The 24,211-nt window shown below is 39.0% G+C and overlaps 3 protein-coding genes across 5 annotated transcripts; 2 read left to right on the top strand and 1 right to left on the bottom strand.

The window, feature by feature from the left end:
* Nucleotides 1-8,585: 8,585 nt before the first annotated feature.
* Nucleotides 8,586-9,146, bottom strand: LOC130719369 (uncharacterized). Its single transcript, XM_057569993.1, has one exon. It carries the CDS (start codon nucleotides 9,144-9,146, stop codon nucleotides 8,586-8,588), a length of 561 nt encoding a protein of 186 aa, XP_057425976.1.
* Nucleotides 9,147-16,208: 7,062 nt separating this feature from the next.
* On the top strand, nucleotides 16,209-18,958 carry LOC130718443 (uncharacterized). Of its 3 annotated transcripts, XR_009012630.1 has the most exons (5): nucleotides 16,209-16,438; nucleotides 16,608-16,691; nucleotides 17,044-17,931; nucleotides 18,342-18,388; nucleotides 18,531-18,958. XR_009012630.1 is itself a non-coding variant. In XM_057569033.1 (2 exons), exons 1-2 carry the CDS (start codon nucleotides 18,272-18,274, stop codon nucleotides 18,807-18,809), a joined length of 396 nt encoding a protein of 131 aa, XP_057425016.1. In that variant the 5' UTR covers nucleotides 17,956-18,271; the 3' UTR covers nucleotides 18,810-18,958. The 3 variants fall into 3 exon arrangements, 1 of the variants encoding a protein (XP_057425016.1); XR_009012631.1 differs by lacking the exon at nucleotides 17,044-17,931; XM_057569033.1 differs by lacking the exons at nucleotides 16,209-16,438; nucleotides 16,608-16,691; nucleotides 17,044-17,931 and having other exon boundaries at nucleotides 17,956-18,388.
* Nucleotides 18,959-20,940: 1,982 nt separating this feature from the next.
* LOC130719368 (uncharacterized) lies at nucleotides 20,941-23,967 on the top strand. The gene is made up of 2 exons (XM_057569991.1): nucleotides 20,941-23,096; nucleotides 23,301-23,967. Exons 1-2 carry the CDS (start codon nucleotides 20,941-20,943, stop codon nucleotides 23,965-23,967), a joined length of 2,823 nt encoding a protein of 940 aa, XP_057425974.1.
* The last annotated feature ends 244 nt before the right edge of the window (nucleotides 23,968-24,211 follow it).

Raw genomic sequence — 24,211 nt, 5'->3', positions numbered from 1 at the left:
AAGTATAAAATTTTACTCCCCATCCTCACCCTACATTTTTCTTTTAATCAAAGGGCTATCATCAACTGGAGTTATTCCCTCATGTGACCACTCTCTCAATTTAGGCGGGGTAAATAGCCAAGTTCGTCCCTGAAAGTGTCCACCGCCTTCAACTTCGTCCCTAAACTTCCAAAATGCATCTCACGGTCCCTGGAAGTGGCAAATCCCCTTCACGTTAGTCCCTGGGTTAAAAAACGTTGACGGACGTTAACGAAAATGTTGAGTTGTCACATTAAGCGCCACTTAGATATCAATTTAGTCCCTAATATTATCAACCTAATGTCAATGTAGTCCCAAACAGTTGAAAAGTCAACTTCTTTTCTCTATCTCACCTTTTCTTTCTCTCTCGGACTCTCCCCCACTCATCTCTCTCTTCCACCACCACCACAACACCCTTCTCCCACCCCCCCCTCCCCCACCACCCTTCTCCTTACCCACCAACACCTCCACCACCCTTTTTCCTCCTCCAACCTCCCTCCCTCAACACCACCACCACCAACACCCTTCTCTCACTCCTCTCCTCCTCCCAAATAGATAAACCTGTAAAAAATTATTGACTTTTCCTTCTTCTTCTTCTTCACTCTCCATCGCCATCTCTTCCTCCCATCTCCATCTCCATCGCTTCTTCTTCTTCTTCACTCTCCCCACACTCACCAATCACCACCACCACCATGATGCCAACCCGCTTCCCAAACATCAAACCTCTCCCCATTTTCCTCTCCCTCTTCTTCCTCACCGTTCACCCTCCAAACATCCCTCGACCCGTCGGAGTCTCTCGGGTGGTCCGGCCCGGACCCGTGTACATGGACCTGCGTCGTCTGCTCCGAGGAAAAACGGGTCACCCCGATCCAAATCGGTTGCTAGAGCCTCCATGGAACCCTCCCAAACAGCACCACTCTCCAAACCCTAACCGAGCTTGAATGCTTGGAGATCCAGTTGAACAACATCTCAGGTCCTCTTCCTAGCCTCAACGGGTTGAGCTCCCTGCAAGTCCTCATTCTCAGCAACAACCGCTTCACTTCCATCCCCAACGATTTCTTCGGCGGTCTCATGGAGCTTCAGTCTGTGGAGATAGGCAACAACCCCTTCCAATGGTTGGAGATTCCAGAGAGCCTCCGTGACTCGTCATCGCTGCAAAACTTCTCCGCCAACTCCGCCAACATCACCGGGAATATCCCAGATTTCCTGGCCTGACCCACTTGCATTTAGCCTTCAATGGTCTTGAAGGTGTGTTGCCTTCGAGCTTTGCTTCATTGCAGCTCCCTGATGTTTTAGCAGAACATGACTTCGCTGACCCAGGTGTGGCTGCTCCTTGGAGGATTTGAGCTTGACCAATAATCTGTTTCAGGGAACCGTAACCCAAAGGGGTGTAGGGAGAGAATGGGTGAGGGGAGAGAACTTTGACTTTTTCAACGGTGGGGACTATACTGATGGTGGAAAGAATGTCCAAGTGGCACTTAACGTGACAACTCAGCATTTCTGTTAACATCCGTCAACTTTTTTTAGCCCAGGGACTAACGTGAAGGGGATTTGCCACTTCCAGGGACCGTGAGAGACATTTTAGAAGTTTAGGGACGAAGTTGAAGGCGGTGGACACTTTCAGGGACGAACTTGGCTATTTACCCATTTAGGCGTCATTCACCCTGTTTCAGCGTGTTGGTTGATCGTGGTGGCTGGACTGGATTTCACAAGTCAATTCAATTTTAGAAAAGTGGCTGCTTATGGCCAACAATTGAAATTACCTTAAATCCGTGGCAGTGATCCATGACAATGGGTAAAACTCCTAAATCATTAACAATTGAAATTCATTAGAAAACAAAACCTAATAGAATAAGCTTTGAAATTATTGAAGATTTAAAGGAGGTTTATGGGAAATCGATGTTGGGCATCTGGGTGGTTGGGTCAGTCTCGTGGTGGGGCTTTTGACTGAAAGTTGGTGGCCGGTTTTGATTAAAGGGTGAGAAGATGAGTAATAATGAAGTGGTGGTTCATGGGTGTTGTGGAGGATGAAGACGGAGGATCAAGTTTCATGGTGGCGAGGGTTAAAATACTACTTTTGTGGAAGTGGTGAAGTGGTTCCCCTTATGATATCTAACTTTATATCTCTAAAGATAGCACACTGATTCAGCGGCGGTGCAACATTCTTGAAGAAGGAGAAGCAAAAGAACATAGGAAATAACTATCAATTTGGGGAAAGAAATGCCAAAGTATTCTCTGCAAAGAGCGATTCACCGGACTCATGAACACCAGATTCAATAACACCCACAGAATTGCACTTTACAATCAGACAACACAATACAAGACAAAACAGAATCTCCAGATGTAAGAAGAACTGAATTTGTGAAAACAGAATCGGGAGTATTGCACTTTCGCTAAACCCTAAATTTGATCCAGATCCCTCCCTCTTCCTCCCTAATCTCTATTTCCTATTTCGCCCTTTTCCAATATTTTCTTATTTTGTTTTGGACGGTTTTCCAATATTTGCTGTAATTCTTTTTATTCTTTTTCTTTTTACTATTTTATATAAAATTATATACAGTTCCGGTAACCAAACGGCCAGTCACAGGTCTCATGTGGGGGGCACGGATGAACACCCTTCTACGGGTGACACCGTAGGGATCACCGTTTTTGAGCTCCTTCTACTTTTGTACTCAATTTTGGTCATTTGAAACGTGTATTTGACATGATAGTATAAACTTATACAATAGTACATTAGAAGTTTATTCATTGTTTGGTTTGATATTAAATCCTATTGATTTTTTTTTTATTGTTTTGTATAAGTTCATCCAACAATCTACTCTTATATATTAAAATGATGAATTACTTAATTCACCATATAAATGATGGATAAGGCCTTATAAATTATGATCTATAAACCGCTTGAAATTATTTAATCCACTACCACCACCCTCCACCACTGCCACCACCGCCATCGCCTCCACTATCACCACCACCACTAACACCACTGCCACCGCCACTAACTTCATTATCATCATCACCACTCACCGCCACCATCACCCTTCGCCATCGCCACCACTACCACCACTACCGCCACCATGCACCACAATCAAAATCCACCACCATTCACCACCATCATCACGACTACCACCACTACCACTCTACCTCCACCACTCATTTTTGCCGCCACCACTACTGCCACAACCTCCACCACCGTCGTCACTGCAGTTGTTGCCAGCACCTCCTTTCGTCATCGCTGCCACTACCCTAGAACACTATCGCCGCTACCACAACCAACTCCAACACCCCCTCACAATCACCTCAACCATGACTATCGCTACTACCACTACCACCACCACCACCACCACCATTTCTTAATATGTGTTTTGTCGCTCGAACCTTCCCGTCCACGTCCAACAATGGTAAAGTTTCAATTTTTATTCACTCCTCCATGTCTCCCTCTTTTCATTTCATCCCATACCCATACGGCCATACCCATACCCATCTCAGTCTTGTGTGCCCACTGCCCACAACTCGAAAAAAAGCTTAGATGTTAATGGAAGCAAGTTCATATGACAAGTTACAAGAAGTTTGGGGTGCCTTGGCTCCCCTATGTCTTAATGAACATCTGTTAATGGAAGCAAGTTCATATGACAAGTTACAAGAAGTTTGGGGTGCCTTGGCTCCCCTATGTCTTAATGAACATCTGCTATTGCCAATTGGCATATATTTTCGTGGTGGGCTTTAACCGCAACAACCATTAGTAACAGTTAGAACCGCCACAAAATTGTGTGCTGATTGGTGATCTATATGCGTCTGATATTTTTTTACATCATTGTTTCGTAAAAAGTTAAAAGTGCACAAGATTATAGATTCCGGATTTCTATTTTCAGTTTGCGTTTTTAGATTGATGGAAAAACATGAAATGCTATTGATTTTGGTAAAAATGATGAAAAAAAAGCTAATTAAGCAGAAAAACTGATATTGATTATTCAAATCAAACATGCATGTGCATATATATATACACCTAGTCCTAGATCCTTAATTTTAATCTGTTTTAAAAGGACTCAGATACCACAGCCTTGTTCTCTGTCTTTGGTAGTTTTCAACTTGCATACTTAATGGCGTACACCTAAGAATAAAAAGTGCATCACCAAAGAATAAAATACGAAAACCAAAGTAAAAAGGTAAATACCTCTTGAGATTTTCACACCAAAAGTATATACACATGTAGCATAGTGATATTAATTAATTTACCAACATCGGCTAAATAGCCAACTTGGTGCCTGAAAGTGTCAGCCGCCTTCAACTTCGTCCCTAAACTTTTAAAATGACGTTCGTGGTCCCTGAAAATTATATTTCTCCTTCATCACACTACTAGAAAAACTAGTTTTCACATCGGGTATTTTTTAGTTTTAACATCGGTTTTTATCCGATGTAAACAATGTTGATGTGGTATCTTAGGACCTTTTCACATCGGGTTTATAACCGATCGGTTAAGTCAACCAACTGATGTGAAATGTACACTTTTCACATCGGTTCAGTCAGCCAACTGATGTGAAATGTACACTTTTCACATCGGTTCTGTCAGCCAACCGATGTGAAAATTCACATCGGTTCTGTCAGCCAACCGATGTGAAAAGTACATTTCACATCGGTTAGACAAAAAACCGATGTGAAATGTGTATACTTTTCACATCGGTTAGACAAAAAACCGATGTGAAAAGTATACTTTTCACATCGGTTAGACTGAAAACCGATGTGAATGCTCAACCATTTTTTTTTCTTTTTTTTTTTCACACGAATTTGACCTGAATATACATATTTTTTCAATGAAAATTTATTAACATAAAAAGAGATCTTGAGAACACACTCTCTCAAGTGAGTTAAACATCCAAGGTCCAAGCAAAAAAGAAAACATAATAGCCTATAAGAACTAGAACAATTCAGCAATTCTAGTTCTTTAAATGTACTTAAACAACAACTGCTCATGAAATTAGGACAAAATAGTTAAACAACAACAATTCAGCAAAACAGCAACAGTTCAGCATATTAATGCCCCAAGCAGGAAAGCCACCAGCACCATAAGCATAAATTAGGAGAGCAGCGGAGGTGAGCAACTTTGAACCCTATAAACAGATGCAATAAATACAGAGATCAACAATCCATGTTATAATGTAAAAAACAAGTTGCCCAAACTTTAATTCAGACTGTTTAGGCACAAACTTTAAATACATACCAAATAAATTCTAAGGTTTATACAAGTCAAGAAAGCAAGTTGCCCAACTGTTTCGCAAATCATACAACTCTTGTTCTGTTAATGTTGTTGGATCATTGAATACCTACAATTTGTAGAATAGGTTAAAATACCTATTTTGTGACATTTTGATTAAAACTCAAACAATGAGACAAATAGGGAGACAAACATTTGTAATACCTCCATCCAAGACTTAGTAATACTAGCAGAGACAATGTCAACCATATTCTTCATCACATAATATCCACAATCATTCCCATTAGGCTGCAACCTTGCCTACAAATGAATAGATTTTTATACACTAAATATATATCAAAACAGTACATATTACAACCAGTGTTAAGTAGTATAAACAGCAACATCAAGACGCAACCATAATCTACACTACACTTACTTTGGGACGAAGCCATTGAGTCCTTTTTTTATTACCCTCAGCCAATTGATAAACCGCCATAGCTCTATATAAAAAACAATCATCGAAGTAAGTTATACATTTTAGTGTAAAAGGACATAATAATTTTTCAAAACCGTGTAGGCTAAGTAAAACCCCTGAAATATTTTAGCTCTTGGGAGATTCTAATCACCGTGGACATTTATCTGTCTCTTTCTGACTAGGCATGTAAATCAAAACATGCAACTTTGCAAGACTAAATGAGAAAATTACAAGAAACAAGCTAAAAGTCAAACAAATATATGTTTTTCAAGCCATGTATCAGCTCAGTCTGATTGCAAGAAAAAAATAAAGAATATCCGAGGTTTGATCCCCACAAATATCCACCACGCAACCCAAACCCAAATCCATTGTTGTATTATCAGCATTGCAAGTGCCATGCCAGACATAGATGGAATTTAACAATGACATGAAATAATATAAAACAAAAGCGACATAAAATATACACTTACTGTGTAACAATATTCTTCATTTGTGAATGAAGATCATTGTGTAATGAACAAAGGAGAACTAAAGTATTGTCTTTAGGACAAATGATTATTAATTGCCAATGCCCTCTGTACACATAACAATTAGTGTGTTAATTAGTAAGATGGAGTTATGGATAAAAATAACTAAGAGAAAATACAAATTTACATATACTTACGATACAAGATATGGTGCTAAGTAACACACTTTGTCCAAATCACGCAACTTTTCTTGTATGTATGTTAGAACTTTCTTTTTAGACTTTGTGGAATCTGGATAACTGAAGATTACTGGGTCCAGAATTCCAAACACATCTGATTTGTTACTTTCCTCACATAGACGATGGATATACCTGATTAAATTTGAAATTAATATTGAATATGACAATCATGAAAAATAATAGTAAAAATGGAAGTCTACTTACGTGCACCAAACTTGTAGAATAGAGATGTCAAGCCAAGCATCACCCACCAACAACTCTCTGATACACTTTGGTGAAATCCAAAAGTTTTTTACAGCAAGATCATGTTGTAATGGTAAACATATATGTTGTTGCTGTTTCAAAAACATGAATAACACTCTCTGAACATTGTCAGTGGTCGAGCCTTCCTTATGATTTTCTTGTGCGGCGGTGCAAGAATCTTTTGTGCTTCCATGCAGAAGAACATTTTGTTCTCCTTGTTGGTTTGTTGGGGAGATTTCAGATAAACCCATAGTCTTAAGCGTCTCCATAAAAGATTGATGCATCTTCTCACTCGCCATGATCAACTGTTGTTCAAACTCTTCTTTACATTCTTCTTTAATCTTTGCTGCAAGTTTTTGTTCAAGTTTCGCCTCAAGTTGTGCTTCAATCTCCTTAATATCTATGGACTGTGTTGGACGTGAAGACCTTCCGAAGTAGTTGCTTAGATTAGCAAATCGTCCAACACCACGAACACGACCACCATGCTCGGATGTTCCAATTGCCTATGTCAAGATATCGTCACGTCCTTGTGAAACAAAGGTTCCTTGTTCAGTCTCTTCAGCCAGTGAATCCTACATTTGCACATAAATTTAATATTTCATTAGTGCTAAAGAAGGATGTCGCATACAAGAAACACATACAACCATAATGAGAAAGTAATCATGGAAAAAGTATTTCACTTACAATTTTCTCAGCAACAACTCGGGTAGCCTCTGATGTGTATTCCCCTCCTCGCCTTTGTCTTGCTCTCTTCCATTTGTCATGACGTGACGGTGGAGATGGAATACGATCTAATTCTCCTGATGCGTCTAGTTCTTGTCTCTTTTCATTAATCATTTTCTTCTCAAGCAATTCATATCCTCCACGAGATAATGTATGTGGGTAAAGATTCTTAGCCACATTATCCTTACCTTTTTTACTTTTTTCCTATTATAAATCAAGCTAAAGAAGTAAGCATAAAAATAAGCATAGATAAACGACCAAAGTTTGCTGGTTTGGCTGTGATATTTGCTGGTTTTTTCTGTGCCACATGCTAGTTTTGATTTACCAAATTTTAATGGAATACAGTAATGGGCAAACAGCTAGTGTCAAATATCATATGCTTTGGCTAGATAAACGACCAAAGCATATGATAGATTATCAAGTGACTTATGCCATGACACTATTAAAGTTTGGAAACTAGTTTGGTGAGTTCAAGGACAAGATGTCCTAAAACTGTAGTAGACTACTTACATGGCAAACATTTCAATTAAGAAAATTGAAGAAATGAAATGAAAAGAAAGCAAATCAATTTTAGGACATGAATATGACTGAAACAAGAATCAATGCAAGAAAAGAAAAATATCATTAATACTAACCTTAAATGCAGGGGTATTTCGATGCTCCAAAAACTTCTCCCACACATCTTCTTTAATATAAGGATACACTTCATACGGAGGAAGGCTATTGGGGTTGGGGTTAGTGATATAATCGGAAGTGAGTTGTGTCTTAAAAGCTCTCCATCGGTCCCCCATATACTTCAACCATTTTTTCTTCAAATCACACTTATTTGAATCATCACTTTCTGTGATATCAAAATGAAGCTATACACATAAAAAAAGTTGGTGTTAGTACCAAAGAATGGGTAAATAGTAGTGAATTAAGAATACAACAATAATACCTTAAGATCATCCCAAATTGAATTTTTTGAGTCTACATCTACCAACCGCCACTCATCTATTAAAATACTACAAGTACTTCGAGCAAGATATGCTGCATAACTCCTACACTCATTTGAATTTTCACCAATACAATCCCCAGTTTGTGGATCAAACTCAATCTTCAATTTCACACCTGTTTTCCGAACTTTGGCAATTTTAAGCATCTTAGTGCAACCTCTAACCATTCTCTTTTTATCTTCACTAGACGAATGATTAGGTCCACTAGATGAAAGAGGGGTGTTGGTTGAATCAGCCATTTATCTTCATAATGACTTCATAATGACGATTCGGCATTGTGTTACCTTCTGGAAGCATTTCTTTCAACAATCCAAGCAAATCAGTGAAACTTTTATCACTCCATCCATTTTTCGCCTTCAAATTAAACAATCTTAACACAGCTGACAACCGTGTAAAGTTTGTGCATCCCGGGTACAAAGGTTCTTCCTTGTCTTTACATAAAGTATCATACACATGAGCTCTCTTAAATGATTCTTCTCCAATATCATGTATCATGTCTTCCAACCGATCATAGATATCTACACATACTTTCTCTCTTTGTGATACACTTGACATTACTACTTCACCATGCCATATCCATTGTGTATAATTTTGACAAATCCCTCTCCAAGCTAGATGGTCCCTTATTTCATCCTTAGTAAGTTTTGGGTCCCGGTTCCCACAAGAAACACAAGGACATGGAAAAACTCCCTTATTGTTAGGAAGATTCTTTTCAGCAAATTCTAGAAATTCAACCACTCCATTATCAAACTCATCACTTAATCGATTAGCTCTCATCCAACTACGATCCATAACTACGTTCTGCAAATTATCACATACTAAATTAAAGAATTGTGACCCTAGAACCAAACTCATCAACATTTTTCAAATGATAAGCTAAAGACAACCTAAAAATTAATTGTAAAAAATTGAACATGAACAAGCATTCAAATTAAATAAGCCAAAAACAAATCACGAATTCAGAGCCAATTTTAGAAAATAGTTTTAAAGTGAAAACAAACTTACAGCAAGATGGAAGAGTTTTGCAATGGCCGGAATAGTTTGCCGGAGCTAGAGTGGCTGGAAGAGTTCGCCGAATTCGTGAAGAGGAAGGTGTAAATCTGAGACGTCTGATAAATAACAAAAACATGGAAAGGCAATAAATAAATGGACAGATTAGCATTTTTGAAATGAATGATGGAACATGAAAGTGGTAACCAAGTAAACTCACCAATAGCAAAGTCAACTAGGCCAGCAGCAACCGCTAGAGCTGAACCACTTGAAGAACCTCCAGGAATGCAAGACGACAACAGAGGATTGGTTGGTATCCCATAATGCTTGTTCTCACCAGAAATCCTGTCATGCCACCCACAATAAGTGAAATTAAATCACTCCTTAATCAGAAATCTAATTGATTCTTATATAGAAAGCATCATAATCACTTCTAAGAATCACTTTAAGAAGATGCTTGAATGAAGAGGCAAGGTTCATGAAAATGAGAAGAAAAGGTTAGCACAAGAGCCAACTAAAATTAAAATGCTCTTTGGCTTAGAATGATTCCTTTTGATCTTTTACTTTGTTCTGATCTGAATTTTTATAATAAAAGATGGGATTGAACTATTTAAGAATTGGCAATAAGATAGCATGTTTGAATTTTCTAAAGTCATATATCGGTTTGGTGTGTTAGGCTCATTTGGCTTACATTGACTTTTGAAAATTAACAAGTTGTAATAATTAGCATAAACATTCAAAGAGCCTTCATATAGATATGTTAATAGTATGATTTACAATGTAGATTAGATGTTAAAATTTATGATTTCCTGAAAAGATGACAACAACTTTTACCAAACAAGTTGTACTACTTCACTAACACAAGCTGCTCCAACATATAAATTACTCTCCTCCATCACCATATATATGGCTTCTTCCTCTTTTCCACTGTTCTCATTCTCATTTTCCTTGAATTACTCTTGAGCATGCATCTAAATTTCCCATGTTCTTGGTCATAGACCTATCTTTCTTCATTGCATATAAGTGATATTTACTTGAGAAATGTGCAGAGGAGTCTTGGTTAACAAGAATGCAAGTGATTGAATGCAAGTGATTGAATGATTCAATTCAATGATCTCTGGAATCAGAGTAAGGTACATATATACACTGCCAAACATAAATGAAGATCTAACTAACTTCTATCTAAGTCTAACCAATAACTAAGTTAGTGAAGCTAACTAAAAAATAATCAGTTAGCAACTGGTTTACAATTAACCATGTGACTAAATTGATCTATATTAGTTAGTTGTAATAGTCCCCCTCAAATTGGAAGATAGATATAAAAAATTCCCAACTTGAACATGTGAGGCTTGGAAGGTGACGCACTTTTAGGGGTTTAGTAAGGCAATTAGCCAACTGATGGATGGAAGGAACATGAATCAACTTGAGAAAACCAGAATTTACATCTTCCCTGATGAAATGTACAACAATATCCACATGTTTGGTTCTGAAAACTTCAAAGTTGTGAGTTTTACTGTATTCTGAATTCTCTGGAATGATGAATTTGGCTACTCCTCAGTCAACTCAATAAACTTCCTCCTTAATGACTGTTGTGATCCCTGCTAGTCATTTTTTCAGAAATTTAGCCTTACAATGATTAGCTTAGTACATTTTAATTTGACAACCTGATTCATGAAAAAGGTTAAAATCTTACTCTCACTAGGTATATGTTAATCTTAATTCTTATGTCAATCTATATAATAGTCAAATTTGAGTAAATTTTATATGCCAGACAGCGACTGTTCTATTGACTTCAGCTGATTGAAATTAGTACTGGTTTATGTTAATCAATTCATTTCTAAACTATTATTCAGCTAAGGTCCAACTTTAAACTCTCTCAATCAACCAAAACCTAAACGACGCTAATAATCCCAATCCACATCAAATCAAGTTTCAACAACAAGCACTCAACCAATCAAGCTTTCAAAGGTTTTGTAACCAGTTAGATTCATTCATTCATAGATTGAAGAAAAAACCAACAGTATGTTATGAACACTGCAAACTTCAAAACCCATATCAAACAATATGCTCCAATCCATGAAACAAAGAACAAGAAAGCAACGCACCTTAACGCAAGGAATCAAAGTGGACCACAGAGCTGCACGAGCGACGACGAGCGACTGCGGAACAACAGCGAGACTGAGAGAGAATGAGAGTGAGGTGAACGGTGAGCTAGCGACGGCGAACAACGGCGAAACATGTAACACCCCGATTTCGGTGGCGTCACTTTAGTAACCAAAAGTAAACTTAATGCGGAAAAACGTGAAATATTTTTTTTTTATAATAACTAAGACAAGACTGAATTAAATAAAACCCAAATGCGAAAAGCAATAGAACTAATATACAATATATAAACAGCCCCCCGCTGTAAGTAACAACCTCGTCACGAGTAACCTCCAGTGACGGAAAGAAAAGTGCAACACCCGTAGGCAATATATACAAACCAATTGAAAAGGGTGAAGTGCCCGCAACACCATCCCTCAAAACTGAGAATCAGCTGACCCAATGGCCTGAAAATAAGACCTCCTAAGTCCAACAAACTCTCTGTGATTCCCGTAAGGAAACCACACAAAAAGCTATAGGCGGATCTACCCTGTCCCCTAAGTAACAAATGAAGCAAGACTGTCAGAGCTAAAACTCTACTCCTACACTAATCCTAACTCGAGGAGCTCATACCAACACTCAAAACTATGTGCTAGCATGATCGTCGTCTGAATCAGAATCCAGAACGACCAAGTCTACCAGCCCTATCCGTCCTCCTCTCGCAACCGCAGTGCGCTCCGATGCTGGACTCACGGGCTTAGGGCCCGAACCCTAATCATCAATGATCGCAACAGAGGGTGCACTAGACCCTGCCGAAGGCACTCCCACTGGAATCTCCTCTGAGGGATCCTCCTCCTCTGAAGATGACGGTGGCGGCGGTGCTCCTCCGAATCCTGGTCCGCAGTGAACGCCCGGTGGCAAGTTGAAGCTGATAGAGCATCGCCTCAACACTCCTGACCTCAAGAGTCCTCCACTGTCCACGTGGTCCTCCATGATGCGCCCCGAATACGTCGCTCGGTGGCTCGCGGGGTCAACCACCCACGACCCGTGGTCGTCCTGATCTATCATCTCGTACCTAATCCCCCCCGAAGGGTGGACCATGGTGAACCAGTCCGCAATATTCATCTGACAAAAGGCGTTGTCCGCCAAAGCACACACAGAAGACGCGAGGGTCAACTCTAAAGAACTATGTAGATAATAAACCCAATAGGTACAAATAATAGATAGCCACTTAGGCTTATAGCTAAAGATGTCATTCCTAGGGTTGCATGTTCCACAATAACATAAACACAATAATAGCAGATAGCATGTTCCAAATAGGTTTAACAATTACCAATCACACTCAACAACTAAATTAGTATGCATGTTGCATGATATGTATGCAGGTTAACCCAGTCAACCACATGCATTCCGGAAAGGGATGGACATCAAACGGATCAGCCCTAACACCAGCCACGGTGGAGCCATTTCGGCCCGCGTGCCTCTTACTCCAACAGGGGTAGTCAGATCAGCAGTAAACCCGTAGGTCTGCCATTTCGGTCTGCTACAAGAGACGTCTACAAACGCTCTTTCACGGCATTCCGGGTCTTATGACCATTTTGGAAACCGACGAGGTCCAGAGTACGTCCTGTGTTAATACCTCATTAATGTTGCATGTATGCAAAATGATTAGTCAAACAACGTCTCCGTCCTCACTCGACACGTCGCCACGTGTTCTAGGGAAGTTAAAGTCTCTAAAAGCTTACCCTAAGGTAAAGTCGATTCTGCGACCAAAAGACACACTTCATAACGACACATAGCTGCTCCAACAGCACCACAACAAACGCTGCTCCAACAGCACAATAACAAACGCTGCTCCAACAGCACAACAATAAACGCTGCTCCAACAGCACAACAACAAACGTTGCTCCAACAGCACAACAACAAACTCAACACTTGGATCCGACGACACTCCTCGTTTTTCCAAAACTATGATTTGACTTCCAATGCCTTCCTTCGAGGTTGTTATCATTACTTAAAGATTTTGAAGTTATTTAAGGTCTTATGAATTTTCTTTATAAAATAGATTCCATTTTGTCTTATCGCAAGTCTTATACATTTTCAGGATCTCCCAAGCCCAAGTCGCTTCCAGAGGATGTCTCGATCCACTAAACAAAATTAAGGCCCGAACCTCGTTCGTCCTATCAAACTTTCTCAAACTCTCAAAATAAAATCGGCATGACCTGCCCGCTATTCTCACCATTCAGAATCTCAGATTCCAGCACAGAGCATTTTTAAATCATTACAATCAACAACATGTCATATATCAATAAATCGCATCATAAACACTTAGCACTTAGCATATAAAGCATGCACCACACATCCTAGATTACCCACATAGCACATAGCATGTAAGTCAATCTCAAAAACATTCAGTAGATGAATCATCTACATTGTCAGCCGAAGCCTCAGAAAACATTTTCCAATCACACACAATCCAGTGCATAAACAGTAAACAATGTCGAAAACATCGACCCTAAGCATTAACTAGAGATTCAGTGAGAAGCCCTCACCTGTAGGTTCTCCAGGGTGAACTTCAAACTCTTCCTCACAAGCAAAGCGTTGCTCCTCAGGAAATTCCTCAAAAGTTCCTTTAAAGCAAATCACAGAAATACTATCAGAATATATCGAAACTAAGCTATCGATACTTACTAAGGTTACTCGAAGTAATCTATACTCTAAGGTACGATAATCTAGCGCGAAAGAACAAGTTTTCGGAAAAGGAAATTTCCTCCTCCCCCCCTTAATAGGTTCGGCCACTTTAGGTAATTAGGAGACTCGATTTTTCTTCGATCAAACTTGGTCACCAACGACGTTTATGACAACTAATCCTACTAGCACTAAGCTAAGGCGATAGTTTTCAGCCTAAAGGTTGAAGCTTTACTCCAAAAACTCCAAAAATGGGTATTTTAGGCTAAAATTGATTCCGGCGGAATTCCGGCGACATAACGGAAAATCTAACCCGGCAGAAGTGATCTTGGGCGCATAAGGAAGAGGTTTAGAATCAGAAATGAAATATTCAGGTTAGTTTTGCAAAAACCCATAAACTATCCGCTCAGAAAAGTCTACAGAACAGCTATGGAAAAAGCGATCAGAGGTAAGGATTAGCGACTATACCTCGAAGCCTTGAAGCAGCAACTGATTGATCGACGATCAAGCAAGGATTGAACAAAAACTCTTCTTCCTTCTTCCTTGTTCTTGGCCGCGGGTTTGGAGAGAAAAATGGAGGAAAATTTGTGTTTTTCTTCCTTTCTTGGCTATATATAGAAGGTGGAAATTCGCGGGAAAATGAAAGTTTCGCGAATCTGATTTTTCCGGCGTCATTCTCCGTGAATTAATAGATATGTTTTGGCAAAAGAATTCCAAAACTATAAAGAGGTCTCCTTGTATTTTTGGCAACTAATGCATAATCGGTATAAAACTATTTTACCCGATAAGTTGCTTTTTGCATCGAATGTCGGAATGGAAAACTTCCTTCTAAAGAAAGATTGAAATCATCAAGAGAAATGGGTGTACGCGTGTAGAATATTCATTTGAAGCTCTGAATAGAAATAGCCCTCATAGTCGGGTGATTCTAGGGTTTTGAAATACCAGGGATTCGGTTTCGGCAAACTTCCGATGATTGGAATCGGACGTTCGTAGATCCTAGAGTTTCGCCTCGAAACGATTGTGATATATGGAAAAAGAGAAGTCCTAACATTTCTCTGAAGATTTTTGGAATTAGCTTCCGTCGTGCCTAAAAGTGAAAATCAGCTATATACTAGGGTTTCTGACCTAGGTTGAAGCGTAAAACGATCGTGCTATAACTTTTATCGATCATAATGTAATCCTTGAACTTTTCCTGAACTTTCTCCTTCATAAATATATTTCATTTAATAAACTTTCGTTCAGGTTTCCCTTCACATTACATCAACCCTAATCGTGAATAAGAAGTTTATTCACTTAGCATAAGCTTAAAAACTTGGGCCTTACAAAACAGGACCTGCACAACGCACGAGCGACGGCAAGCGACGGCGAGCGACGGCAAGCGACGGCGAGCGACGGAGAGCGACGGCGAGCAACGGCGAAAGAGGAGCAAGAGCGTAGGCGACTTAGGTTTTCAACGGTGAAAGAGGAAGAAAGCACTTTGAACGAATACTAATCTTTGTATCCTGTGTAAAAATTAAAAAAAGAGTGATCTTTCACAACGGTTATAACAAAACCTATGTGAAAACTCAAAAAACTGAGACTTTTCACATCGGTTATAATATAACTTCACATCGGTTATAATATAACCGATGTGAAAACTAAAGAAAAGATGGGCTTTTTACATCGCTTATATTATAACCGATGTAAAAAGTACTTCATTAAAATTTCAAAAATGCCATCGCATTTAGCTTTCACATCGCTTATTCTAACAACCGTTGTAAAAAGTGTTTCCTAATTACTTTTCACATCAGACATATTCCTAACTGATGTAAAAACTATCATAAAAGTTCACCATAATTTCAATATTGCCACCGCGTCATCTTTTACATCAGGTAATTGATTAACCGATGTGAAAACCCTGATGTGAAAAGTCTTTTTTCTAGTAGTGTCAGAGGTCCTTGAGTTAAAAAAATCTTACGCTGTTAACGGAAAAGTAACGTGGCATTTTTTTTTGAAAAGCAACAGCTGACGTGGCATGTGAACGTAAGGAATGTTTGAGAATGGTTCAATTTAGTCCTTGAAAGTTGAAAAGAATTATTTTCTCCCCCATCTTCCTCTACCTCTCCCCACCACCATCACCATCTCTCCATCTCCATCTTCTTCATCCTTCTTCTTCCCACCCTCATCGCCTTCCTCTCACGCTCTTCCTCACCCCAACACTAACTCAGTTGAATTTCCATTTTAAGGGTGTTTCTAGATTCTAATATGAGTGGTAATGACCAAGCTTTTGTGCTAGTCACAACATCAGGGGTTTAATTGCCAACGCCGGTGGTGGTGCGCCGCAGGTAACTTTTCCAGTTTTGGCTTCAACCCTTTTCCGATTTTGGGTTAAGTTTTCATGGGTTTCTATCAAATTCTCAACTTTCGATTTTCAATTCATGTACCTGGTCATTTTTGCTGCTGATTCTGTAGTGTTTTTAAGAATGGGGTCTGATGGTGTGACATTCACTACAGGGGCAATAGCGGCTACATTTTTGTGTCCATTGGATGTGATAAAGACAAGGCTACAAGTTCATGACCTTCCTCCTTCATAGAAAGGTATCCTTCAATCAATTATTTAATGGGCCACGAACAATACTGAGGTTGATGTTTAATTTCTATTATTATTGAGGGTAAGTTTTCTAACATAGATAAATGACATAATCTGGCAATTTGATGCCTTTGAATTTTTTTTAACAAATCGGCGCTTCCCCTTGAGAGTTAAGTGTTTGTGTCATCAACATGCGGCTAAAATATGTACATTGTCTACTTGAATTAGTTTCAATTCAATGTGTCAATAATGTGTAGCAGTACTATTCTTCCTACATGAATAAATCTGTCTTGCATTTGTTGAGTGATTGCTTCTTGAGCCTTACTCCTACTGTTCTCCTAAGTAGTATCATTGTCACAGGCTTGCAGAATATAGTGAGGGATGAAGGCTTCAGGGGAATGTACCGTGGCCTTTCACCAACAATACTGACATTACTTCCTAACTGGGCAGTGAGTTTGGTGGCTATGGAAATGATTCTAAAAGAGGGTTAAATTTATGGGTTCAAGTTTATTTCTTGGTTTTGTGATTTTGGGTTGAAGGATTTTGATTTTTGGAAGGAAAAAGGGTTGGGGTGAGGTGGAGTGTGAGAGGGAGGGGATGAGGGTGGGAAGAAGAAGAAGAAGAAGGAAGATGAAGGAGATGGAGATGGAGATGGAGAGAGGGTGATGGTGGTGGGGAGAGGTAGAGGAAGATGGGGAGAAAAAGAATTCTTTTCAACCATATGGACTGAATTGAAGTTTTTAAAAGTTTCTCAACTTTCAAGGACTAAATTGAACTATTCCCAAACATTCCTTACGTTCACATGCTACGTCAGCTGTTGCTTTTCAAAAAAAAAATGCCATGTCACTTTTCCGTTAACAGCGTAAGGTTTTTTTAACTCAAGGACCTCTGATGAAGGAGAAATAAAACTTTCAGGGACCACGAACGCCATTTTAAAAGTTTAGGGACGAAGTTGAAGGCGGCTGACACTTTTAAGGACCAAATTGGCTATTTACCCTACCAACATTTATACATTCATTCCTTGTATTGGACCTGCCCATGTTTTCGAAGGTTACATTTTGACAATTTTACACCAACCTCTATGCACCTGTCTCCTCTAAACATTCTCAAATCCCTACAAAGTGTTGTCCACAAAATCACCTTCCGCAAGGAACGGAAGCATGCATCTTTAGTGTCCCCATATACTATATGTAATATTTTTATCCCTACGATCTCCTTGAGTTGTGATTAAACCATGACAAAAATGAGGTTAGGCTAATTTTATATCTTCTCAAGTATAGTCAAATCTTATATTATTTTGGAACCCCATGTTTCTACTCAAGTACTACTTTTTCTATTAATCTATATAATTATTATATGTCCAAACCTAATTAACTCTGCTAGAAGCCAAGAACTAACTAAGAGTACTCTGCCTATAAAGCTAGCTTGCACACAATGAATGTGTCCGTCTCACTTTATCCTATGGTCAAGATTGCATAGCTATATCTACTTACCTCATTGAGTCATTTAAATTACTGGTTTTGTATTATTTGGTCAACTGCATTAGCTAAGTTCAGCTTCCTTTAATTGTTCTTTTATGAGAAATTAAATGTACCTTTCATTGTCCATTTTTATCTTGTTCCTTACCTTGAGTGCATGCTCTGCTCGCCCTCTTGCAGAGGCTGAAGAGGCATCATCCAGCACCCAGATCAACACTTCTGTTAATGTCAGTGTTTTCAATTCACTGTATATATATGCATTTAAATTTACTTATCATTAATGATTAGTACTCAATATTCTCTATATAAAATTTTGCTTCAGTAGTACTAATTTGTTTGTGTGTATTTGTCATAACTTTTGTACAATAGGTCTCAGCTGAGAATGTGAAGAAACAACTTTTAAAATCAAATGGTGGCGTCACAACTGAAGACATTAAGGTTAAGAACGATTTTGGAGCTGAAAGAGAAGACAGATCAAAGCACATGAAAAAAGTTAATGTCAAAAGCACTGAGTTTGAAGATCTTGTTCCAATGAAATTAGCTGATTCAGTTTCTTGGACTGTGCCTCATAGCAAAAAGGATCATGATCCTGATCAATTTTACTCAGATTATTCTAGACCAACCACTCGCCCTCCCTCCCACAATTGATTTTCTTTCACTTGGGTTCCATGGAATTGCATTTTTCTCCCCCTGCAATTTTTTTATTTCCTCATTTATTTTATACCAACATAATGTATAACTATTTAGAAAGCATTGGTGTATGTCTGGAATTTTGTTAAAGCTGAATTCAATGCTATAAAATTTTGCTTCTTAATTGTGCATTTGAGATTTGTGAAATCATATTCGAATTGGTGCCAAATATAGAAACAAACATATATTTATTTCAAGACAAATTAATAAGAAAACTGGAGAAAACAATGAGAAATTCTGAAGTATTTTCATTAAGCTGAGAAGTTACAATCTTTACACACAATGAAAACTTATATGGTAATAGAAACTAACTAATTGTAACAATCTTAACTGCTACCAGAAACTAATTCAGTTTCAATTTTTTTTGAATTTTCTGATCTAATACCCTCCAAGGTCGGTCAAACACTAAACGAGGCCTAAAACAAAGTTTAAAGTAAGACCTTTCTCCATAAAGAAATATTTTTTTTTAAGTTTTGGAGCCTTTTTTTACTTAATAAAAAAAAATTAGAGGCATTTTTTTACTTAATAAAACAAAAAAAATTGGAGACCTAAAGCCCTTACTTGGGTGGCTTGACCTCTGGGCCAGCCCTAATACCCTCGGAGTTGGACTATGGTCTATGGGTATCATAATGTATATTTATTTATAAGTTGTTTTCTCCCTTTATGAAGGGCTTTTCAGTAACACCATAATTCATTACAACTATCAGATTTTGTGCATGGCTATTTTAGTAAAGGCACAAATGATTTTTCAGCCTTTGCGAAGAGTTTTTTGAGAACTCCATAATTCATTGCATTTTTTGTGCATGGGTGTTTTAGTAAAGGCACAACTTATTTTTCAGAGATTGAATCCTAGCATTTGTGTCTTTGCAACTTTGCCTCAATTTTGGCTTTTTGTTTTTGTCAAAGGTGTAAGTCTTATAACAGACTGGGCAGAAGCCCACAGAAAAACAAGGCCGAGGCCCATATCAAACATCTTCACGCAGGGCAAACAAATAAGCTTTGGGAGCTGCCCGCAAGACGTTAAACACTATGAATACTAAACAAAAATTTGACCAAAAAAAAAAAGAATACTAAACCAAAAAAAGGAGGCAAAGAAAGATACAGTCAAGCCTCATAGAATTTACAAAAAAATTGGTCCCCACCCAAATAGCTAAAAGCAAGGACGACAATTTCAATCACATGGGGTAGTTCCAAAGCCATTAAGTTGTCCATTTTGGCTTTAAATTCACTCTGATTGTTGCTTTGGCTTGATTTGTTTTGGTTCCCACTGGTTTGGTTTCTACTAACAATTGGACTAACAATATTTTTGCCAAGCAACAATTCTCTTTCATCCTAGATTGTGTTCTTGGTGGCAAGCAGCATCTAGGTGATTTGGGCCTGTTTTTGTTTCTGAAATGTATTGGGCTATAGCAATTGTTATCTTATTATCTTGTGTGGTGTGCTTATTTGAATTGGGTGGTTTTGACCAAAAACAAAAAGAATTGGGTGGTGTTTTAAACTCAGTTTCAGTTTGAGATACCCGGCCTGGAGAGTTTCCAGCTTAGAGTTTCTCTGTATAGATTGAATTAGCTCCTCATTGCGGGTTGGCTGACTTTTGTTTTTATGTCATCAACCAACTTCCTTCAGAATTCAATAGCTAGTCTGATGAAGGTTCACAGCATAAGAAGCCCTTGGTTACTAAGTTCTATGTTAGGAGGAATAAGAAGAGTAAGACTTAGAAGGCTATTTCTAAGTCATAAATAGAATAAGAGAAATGAACTATGTTAGTTACTTCTAAATACAAGCTGTTGACAGTTGTAATTGCTGATGTCATGTTATTTTGTTATAGTTAGTTCTATGATTTGTATAAATAGGGAACTGCTCATTCTGTTAGAGCAGTTATTGACTGGGTAGTTGTTTGGGAGATTCTGGATCTCGAATTCCAGTGGTTAGGGTTCTTGTTAGTGTTCTTGATTCTTCTGTGTAAGTCCTGAGAATTCAACCTCAGTTCTTGAGGATTGAGTCTCTGTTTTCTTCAATAACCCAGTAGCATTTCTGTGAGTTCATCAATTGGTATCAGAGCTCCATCCAGAAGCTGTGGTATCGATCTATGGTTGCTAGCAGAATGGAATCTCGTGTAGATGCATTGGAGAGGATTCTGGAAGCGATGAATCGTGATAGGGAAGAAGACCGAAGAAAACGCGAAGAAGAGAGAAGGATTCGCGATGAAGATCGCAAGGAGCGCGCGATTGAGAGGGAAAGAGTTGAAGCTCGATTTCGAACTCTTGAGAAGATTGTGGAGAACCTGGTTTCAAAACCAGATGGAATCAATGGAGGCGAAAGCCACAGTGAAGAAATTCCGCAGAAAGCAGGGGAAGAAAAGACTGTGAATGGAGATGACACCAGTGGAGAGAATGGTGTGAACGGGGAAGAAATTAGGGTTCCTCGCACTGAACGCACTCATACTGAACGTTGGAGGAAGCTTGACATCCCTATTTTTCAAGGGGATGAGGATGCATACAGTTGGATACAGAAGCTTGAGAGGTATTTCAAACTCAAGGGAGCAACCGAAGAGGAAAAGATACAAGCTATCATGGTTGCCTTGGATGGAAAGGCTTTAAGCTGGTATCAATGGTGGGAAACTTGCAACACTGCCACCACTTGGGACAAATTTAAGGAGGCATTGTTAGCCAGGTTCCAAATAGCTACAGCTTTAAGTCCATTTGCTGCTCTCTTTGCTCTTAAACAGGATGGAACTGTAGAAGAATTTGTGGAACAGTTTGAGAGGTTTGCTGGGATGCTCAGGGGGGTTGATGAAGAACACTACATGGATATTTTCATCAATGGATTGAAGGAGGAGGTGTCTGCAGAGATCAAGCTTTATGAACCAGGAACACTGGCTAAGATGGTTAAAAAAGCTTTGATGGTGGAGCAGAAAAATCTGGCAGTGAGCAAGGCTGGAACTACATCTCAGAGTAGGTATAACAATGCTTACAAACCCTCTTATAAGCCAAATTCTTTTCAGAAGTCTGTAACTATTGAAACTGGAATTAAGAATGGAGGGGGAAATACTACACAGAGTGTGCAGTTCTCTAGTGGTAGTGTGATGGATAGATCTGTTAGTAGAACAAGTAGAGGAGGAACTTTTAAGAGGCTTTCAGGTGATGAGATGAAAGAAAAACTGAGGAAAGGAGAATGTTTTAGGTGTGAGGAGAAATTTGGGCACAATCATATATGCAAGAACAAACAATTTAGGGTTATGTTGATGGCTGAAGATGATGGGGAGGAGGATATAGAAACCCTAAGTGAGACACAAGAGGAGATTGAGGAAGTAATTGAACTCAAGCAACTTTCCTTATACAACATCCAAGGAATTTCTACAAGAAAGTCCCTCAAGGTGTGGGGAATTCTGAATGGTACAACCATTGTGGTCCTAATAGATTGTGGGGCAACTCACAATTTTATCTCTAAAGCAAAGGCCAAACAATTGGGGTTGGTGATTACTGAAACCTCTACCTATACTGTGGAAGTAGGTGATGGGCACAAGGTGCAGGGGAGTGGAGTGTGCAGGAAGGTTAGTGTGTTGATACATGGCATAGAAGTGGTGCAAGACTTTTACCTCTTTGAGCTGAGGGGAGTGGATGTGGTTTTGGGATTAGAATGGCTTGCTGGATTGGGTGATATTAAGGCCAACTTTGAGAAATTGACTTTGAAATTCAAGGTTGGAGGCCAGAAGGTGTTGTTGAAGGGAGAACCAGAATTATTGAAGAGAGGAGTCTCAATTAATTCTGCAATTAAATCACTTCAGCAAGGAGAAGGATATGTGTTGCATTGTCAGATGTTAGAACAAGAACTGGCAACCAAGGAGGAGACACCAGCAGAGTTGCAATCAGTATTGAATCAATTTCCAGTTTTGTTTGAATCACCTACTGTTTTGCCACCTAGGAGGAGGCATGACCATGCCATTCATTTACAAGAAGGAGCATCAATTCCTAACATCAGGCCATACAGATATCCCCACTATCAGAAAAATGAAATAGAGAAATTAGTTACTGAAATGCTCGATGCAGGGATTATTAGACCAAGTATTAGTCCCTATTCAAGCCCTGTGATCTTAGTAAGGAAGAAGGATGGGAGCTGGAGGTTTTGTGTTGATTATAGAGCACGAAACAAGGTTACAATACCTAATAAGTTTCCTATTCCAGTGATTGATGAACTACTGGATGAGATAGGACCAGCTCGAGTTTTCTCAAAGATAGACCTCAAGTCGGGTTACCATCAAATTATGATGAAGGAAGAAGACATTGAAAAAACTGCCTTTAGAACTCATGAGGGTCACTATGAGTTTATTGTGATGCCCTTTGGCCTTACAAATGCTCCATCCACCTTTCAATCATTGATGAATGAGGTTCTCAAACCAGTTTTAAGAAAATGTGCATTGGTGTTTTTTGATGATATCCTCATCTGTAGTTTAACTATGGAGGAACATACCTATCATCTTACTCAAGTACTGCAATTGACGGAGCAGCAGGAATTGAAGATTAATGGGAAGAAGAGTGTTTTTGGGAAGCACCAAATTGAATATTTGGGACATGTGTTGTCAGCTGGAACAGTAGCAGCAGATCCTAAGAAGCTAGAAGCCATGTGGCTATGGCCAATTCCAAGAAATTTGAAGAGCTTGAGGGGGTTCCTAGGTTTAACTGGATATTATAGGAGATTTGTGAAAGATTATGGCAAGATTGCCAGGCCTCTAACCCATTTGCTGAAAAAGGATAGCTTTGTGTGGGGGCCAGAACCACAGCAGGCTTTTGAAGCATTGAAACAAGCACTGACAGAATTACCAACCTTGGCAGTTCCTGACTTCACCAAGGTTTTTATCTTGGAAACTGATGCTTCAGGTACTGGTTTGGGGGCAGTTTTGTCTCAAGAAGGGAGACCCTTGGCTTATTGGAGTGCTACCTTGTCGGAAAGAAGCCAGAACAAGTCAGTTTATGAAAGGGAACTGATGGATGTGGTCAGAGCAGTTCAGAGGTGGAGACATTACCTCATGGGCAGGCATTTTGTTATTAGAACAGATCAAAAGAGCTTGAAGTTTTTGACTGAACAAAGGGTGTTAGGGGAAGAACAGTTTAAGTGAATTTCTAAACTATCAGGGTTTGATTTTGAGATCCAATATAAGCCAGGGAAATACAATTCAGCGGCTGATGCTATGTCTAGAAGGAGTTCCTATTGTGCCCTATCAGTTCTCAAAGTAGATGAGGTGGAAGAATGGCAAAATGAGCTCTTCCAGGATGATAAACTCAAGGCTATTCTCCAGGATTTGATTGTGAATCCAGATTCACATCAGGGCTATTCCTTGAAGGACCACAAGTTGTTCTACA

This window comes from Lotus japonicus, chromosome 5, assembly GCF_012489685.1.
Source record: "Lotus japonicus ecotype B-129 chromosome 5, LjGifu_v1.2".
Taxonomy (NCBI): Eukaryota; Viridiplantae; Streptophyta; class Magnoliopsida; order Fabales; family Fabaceae; genus Lotus; species Lotus japonicus.
The sequence above is the reverse complement of the archived record's forward strand: the minus strand, read 5'-3'. Positions and strand labels throughout refer to the sequence as shown.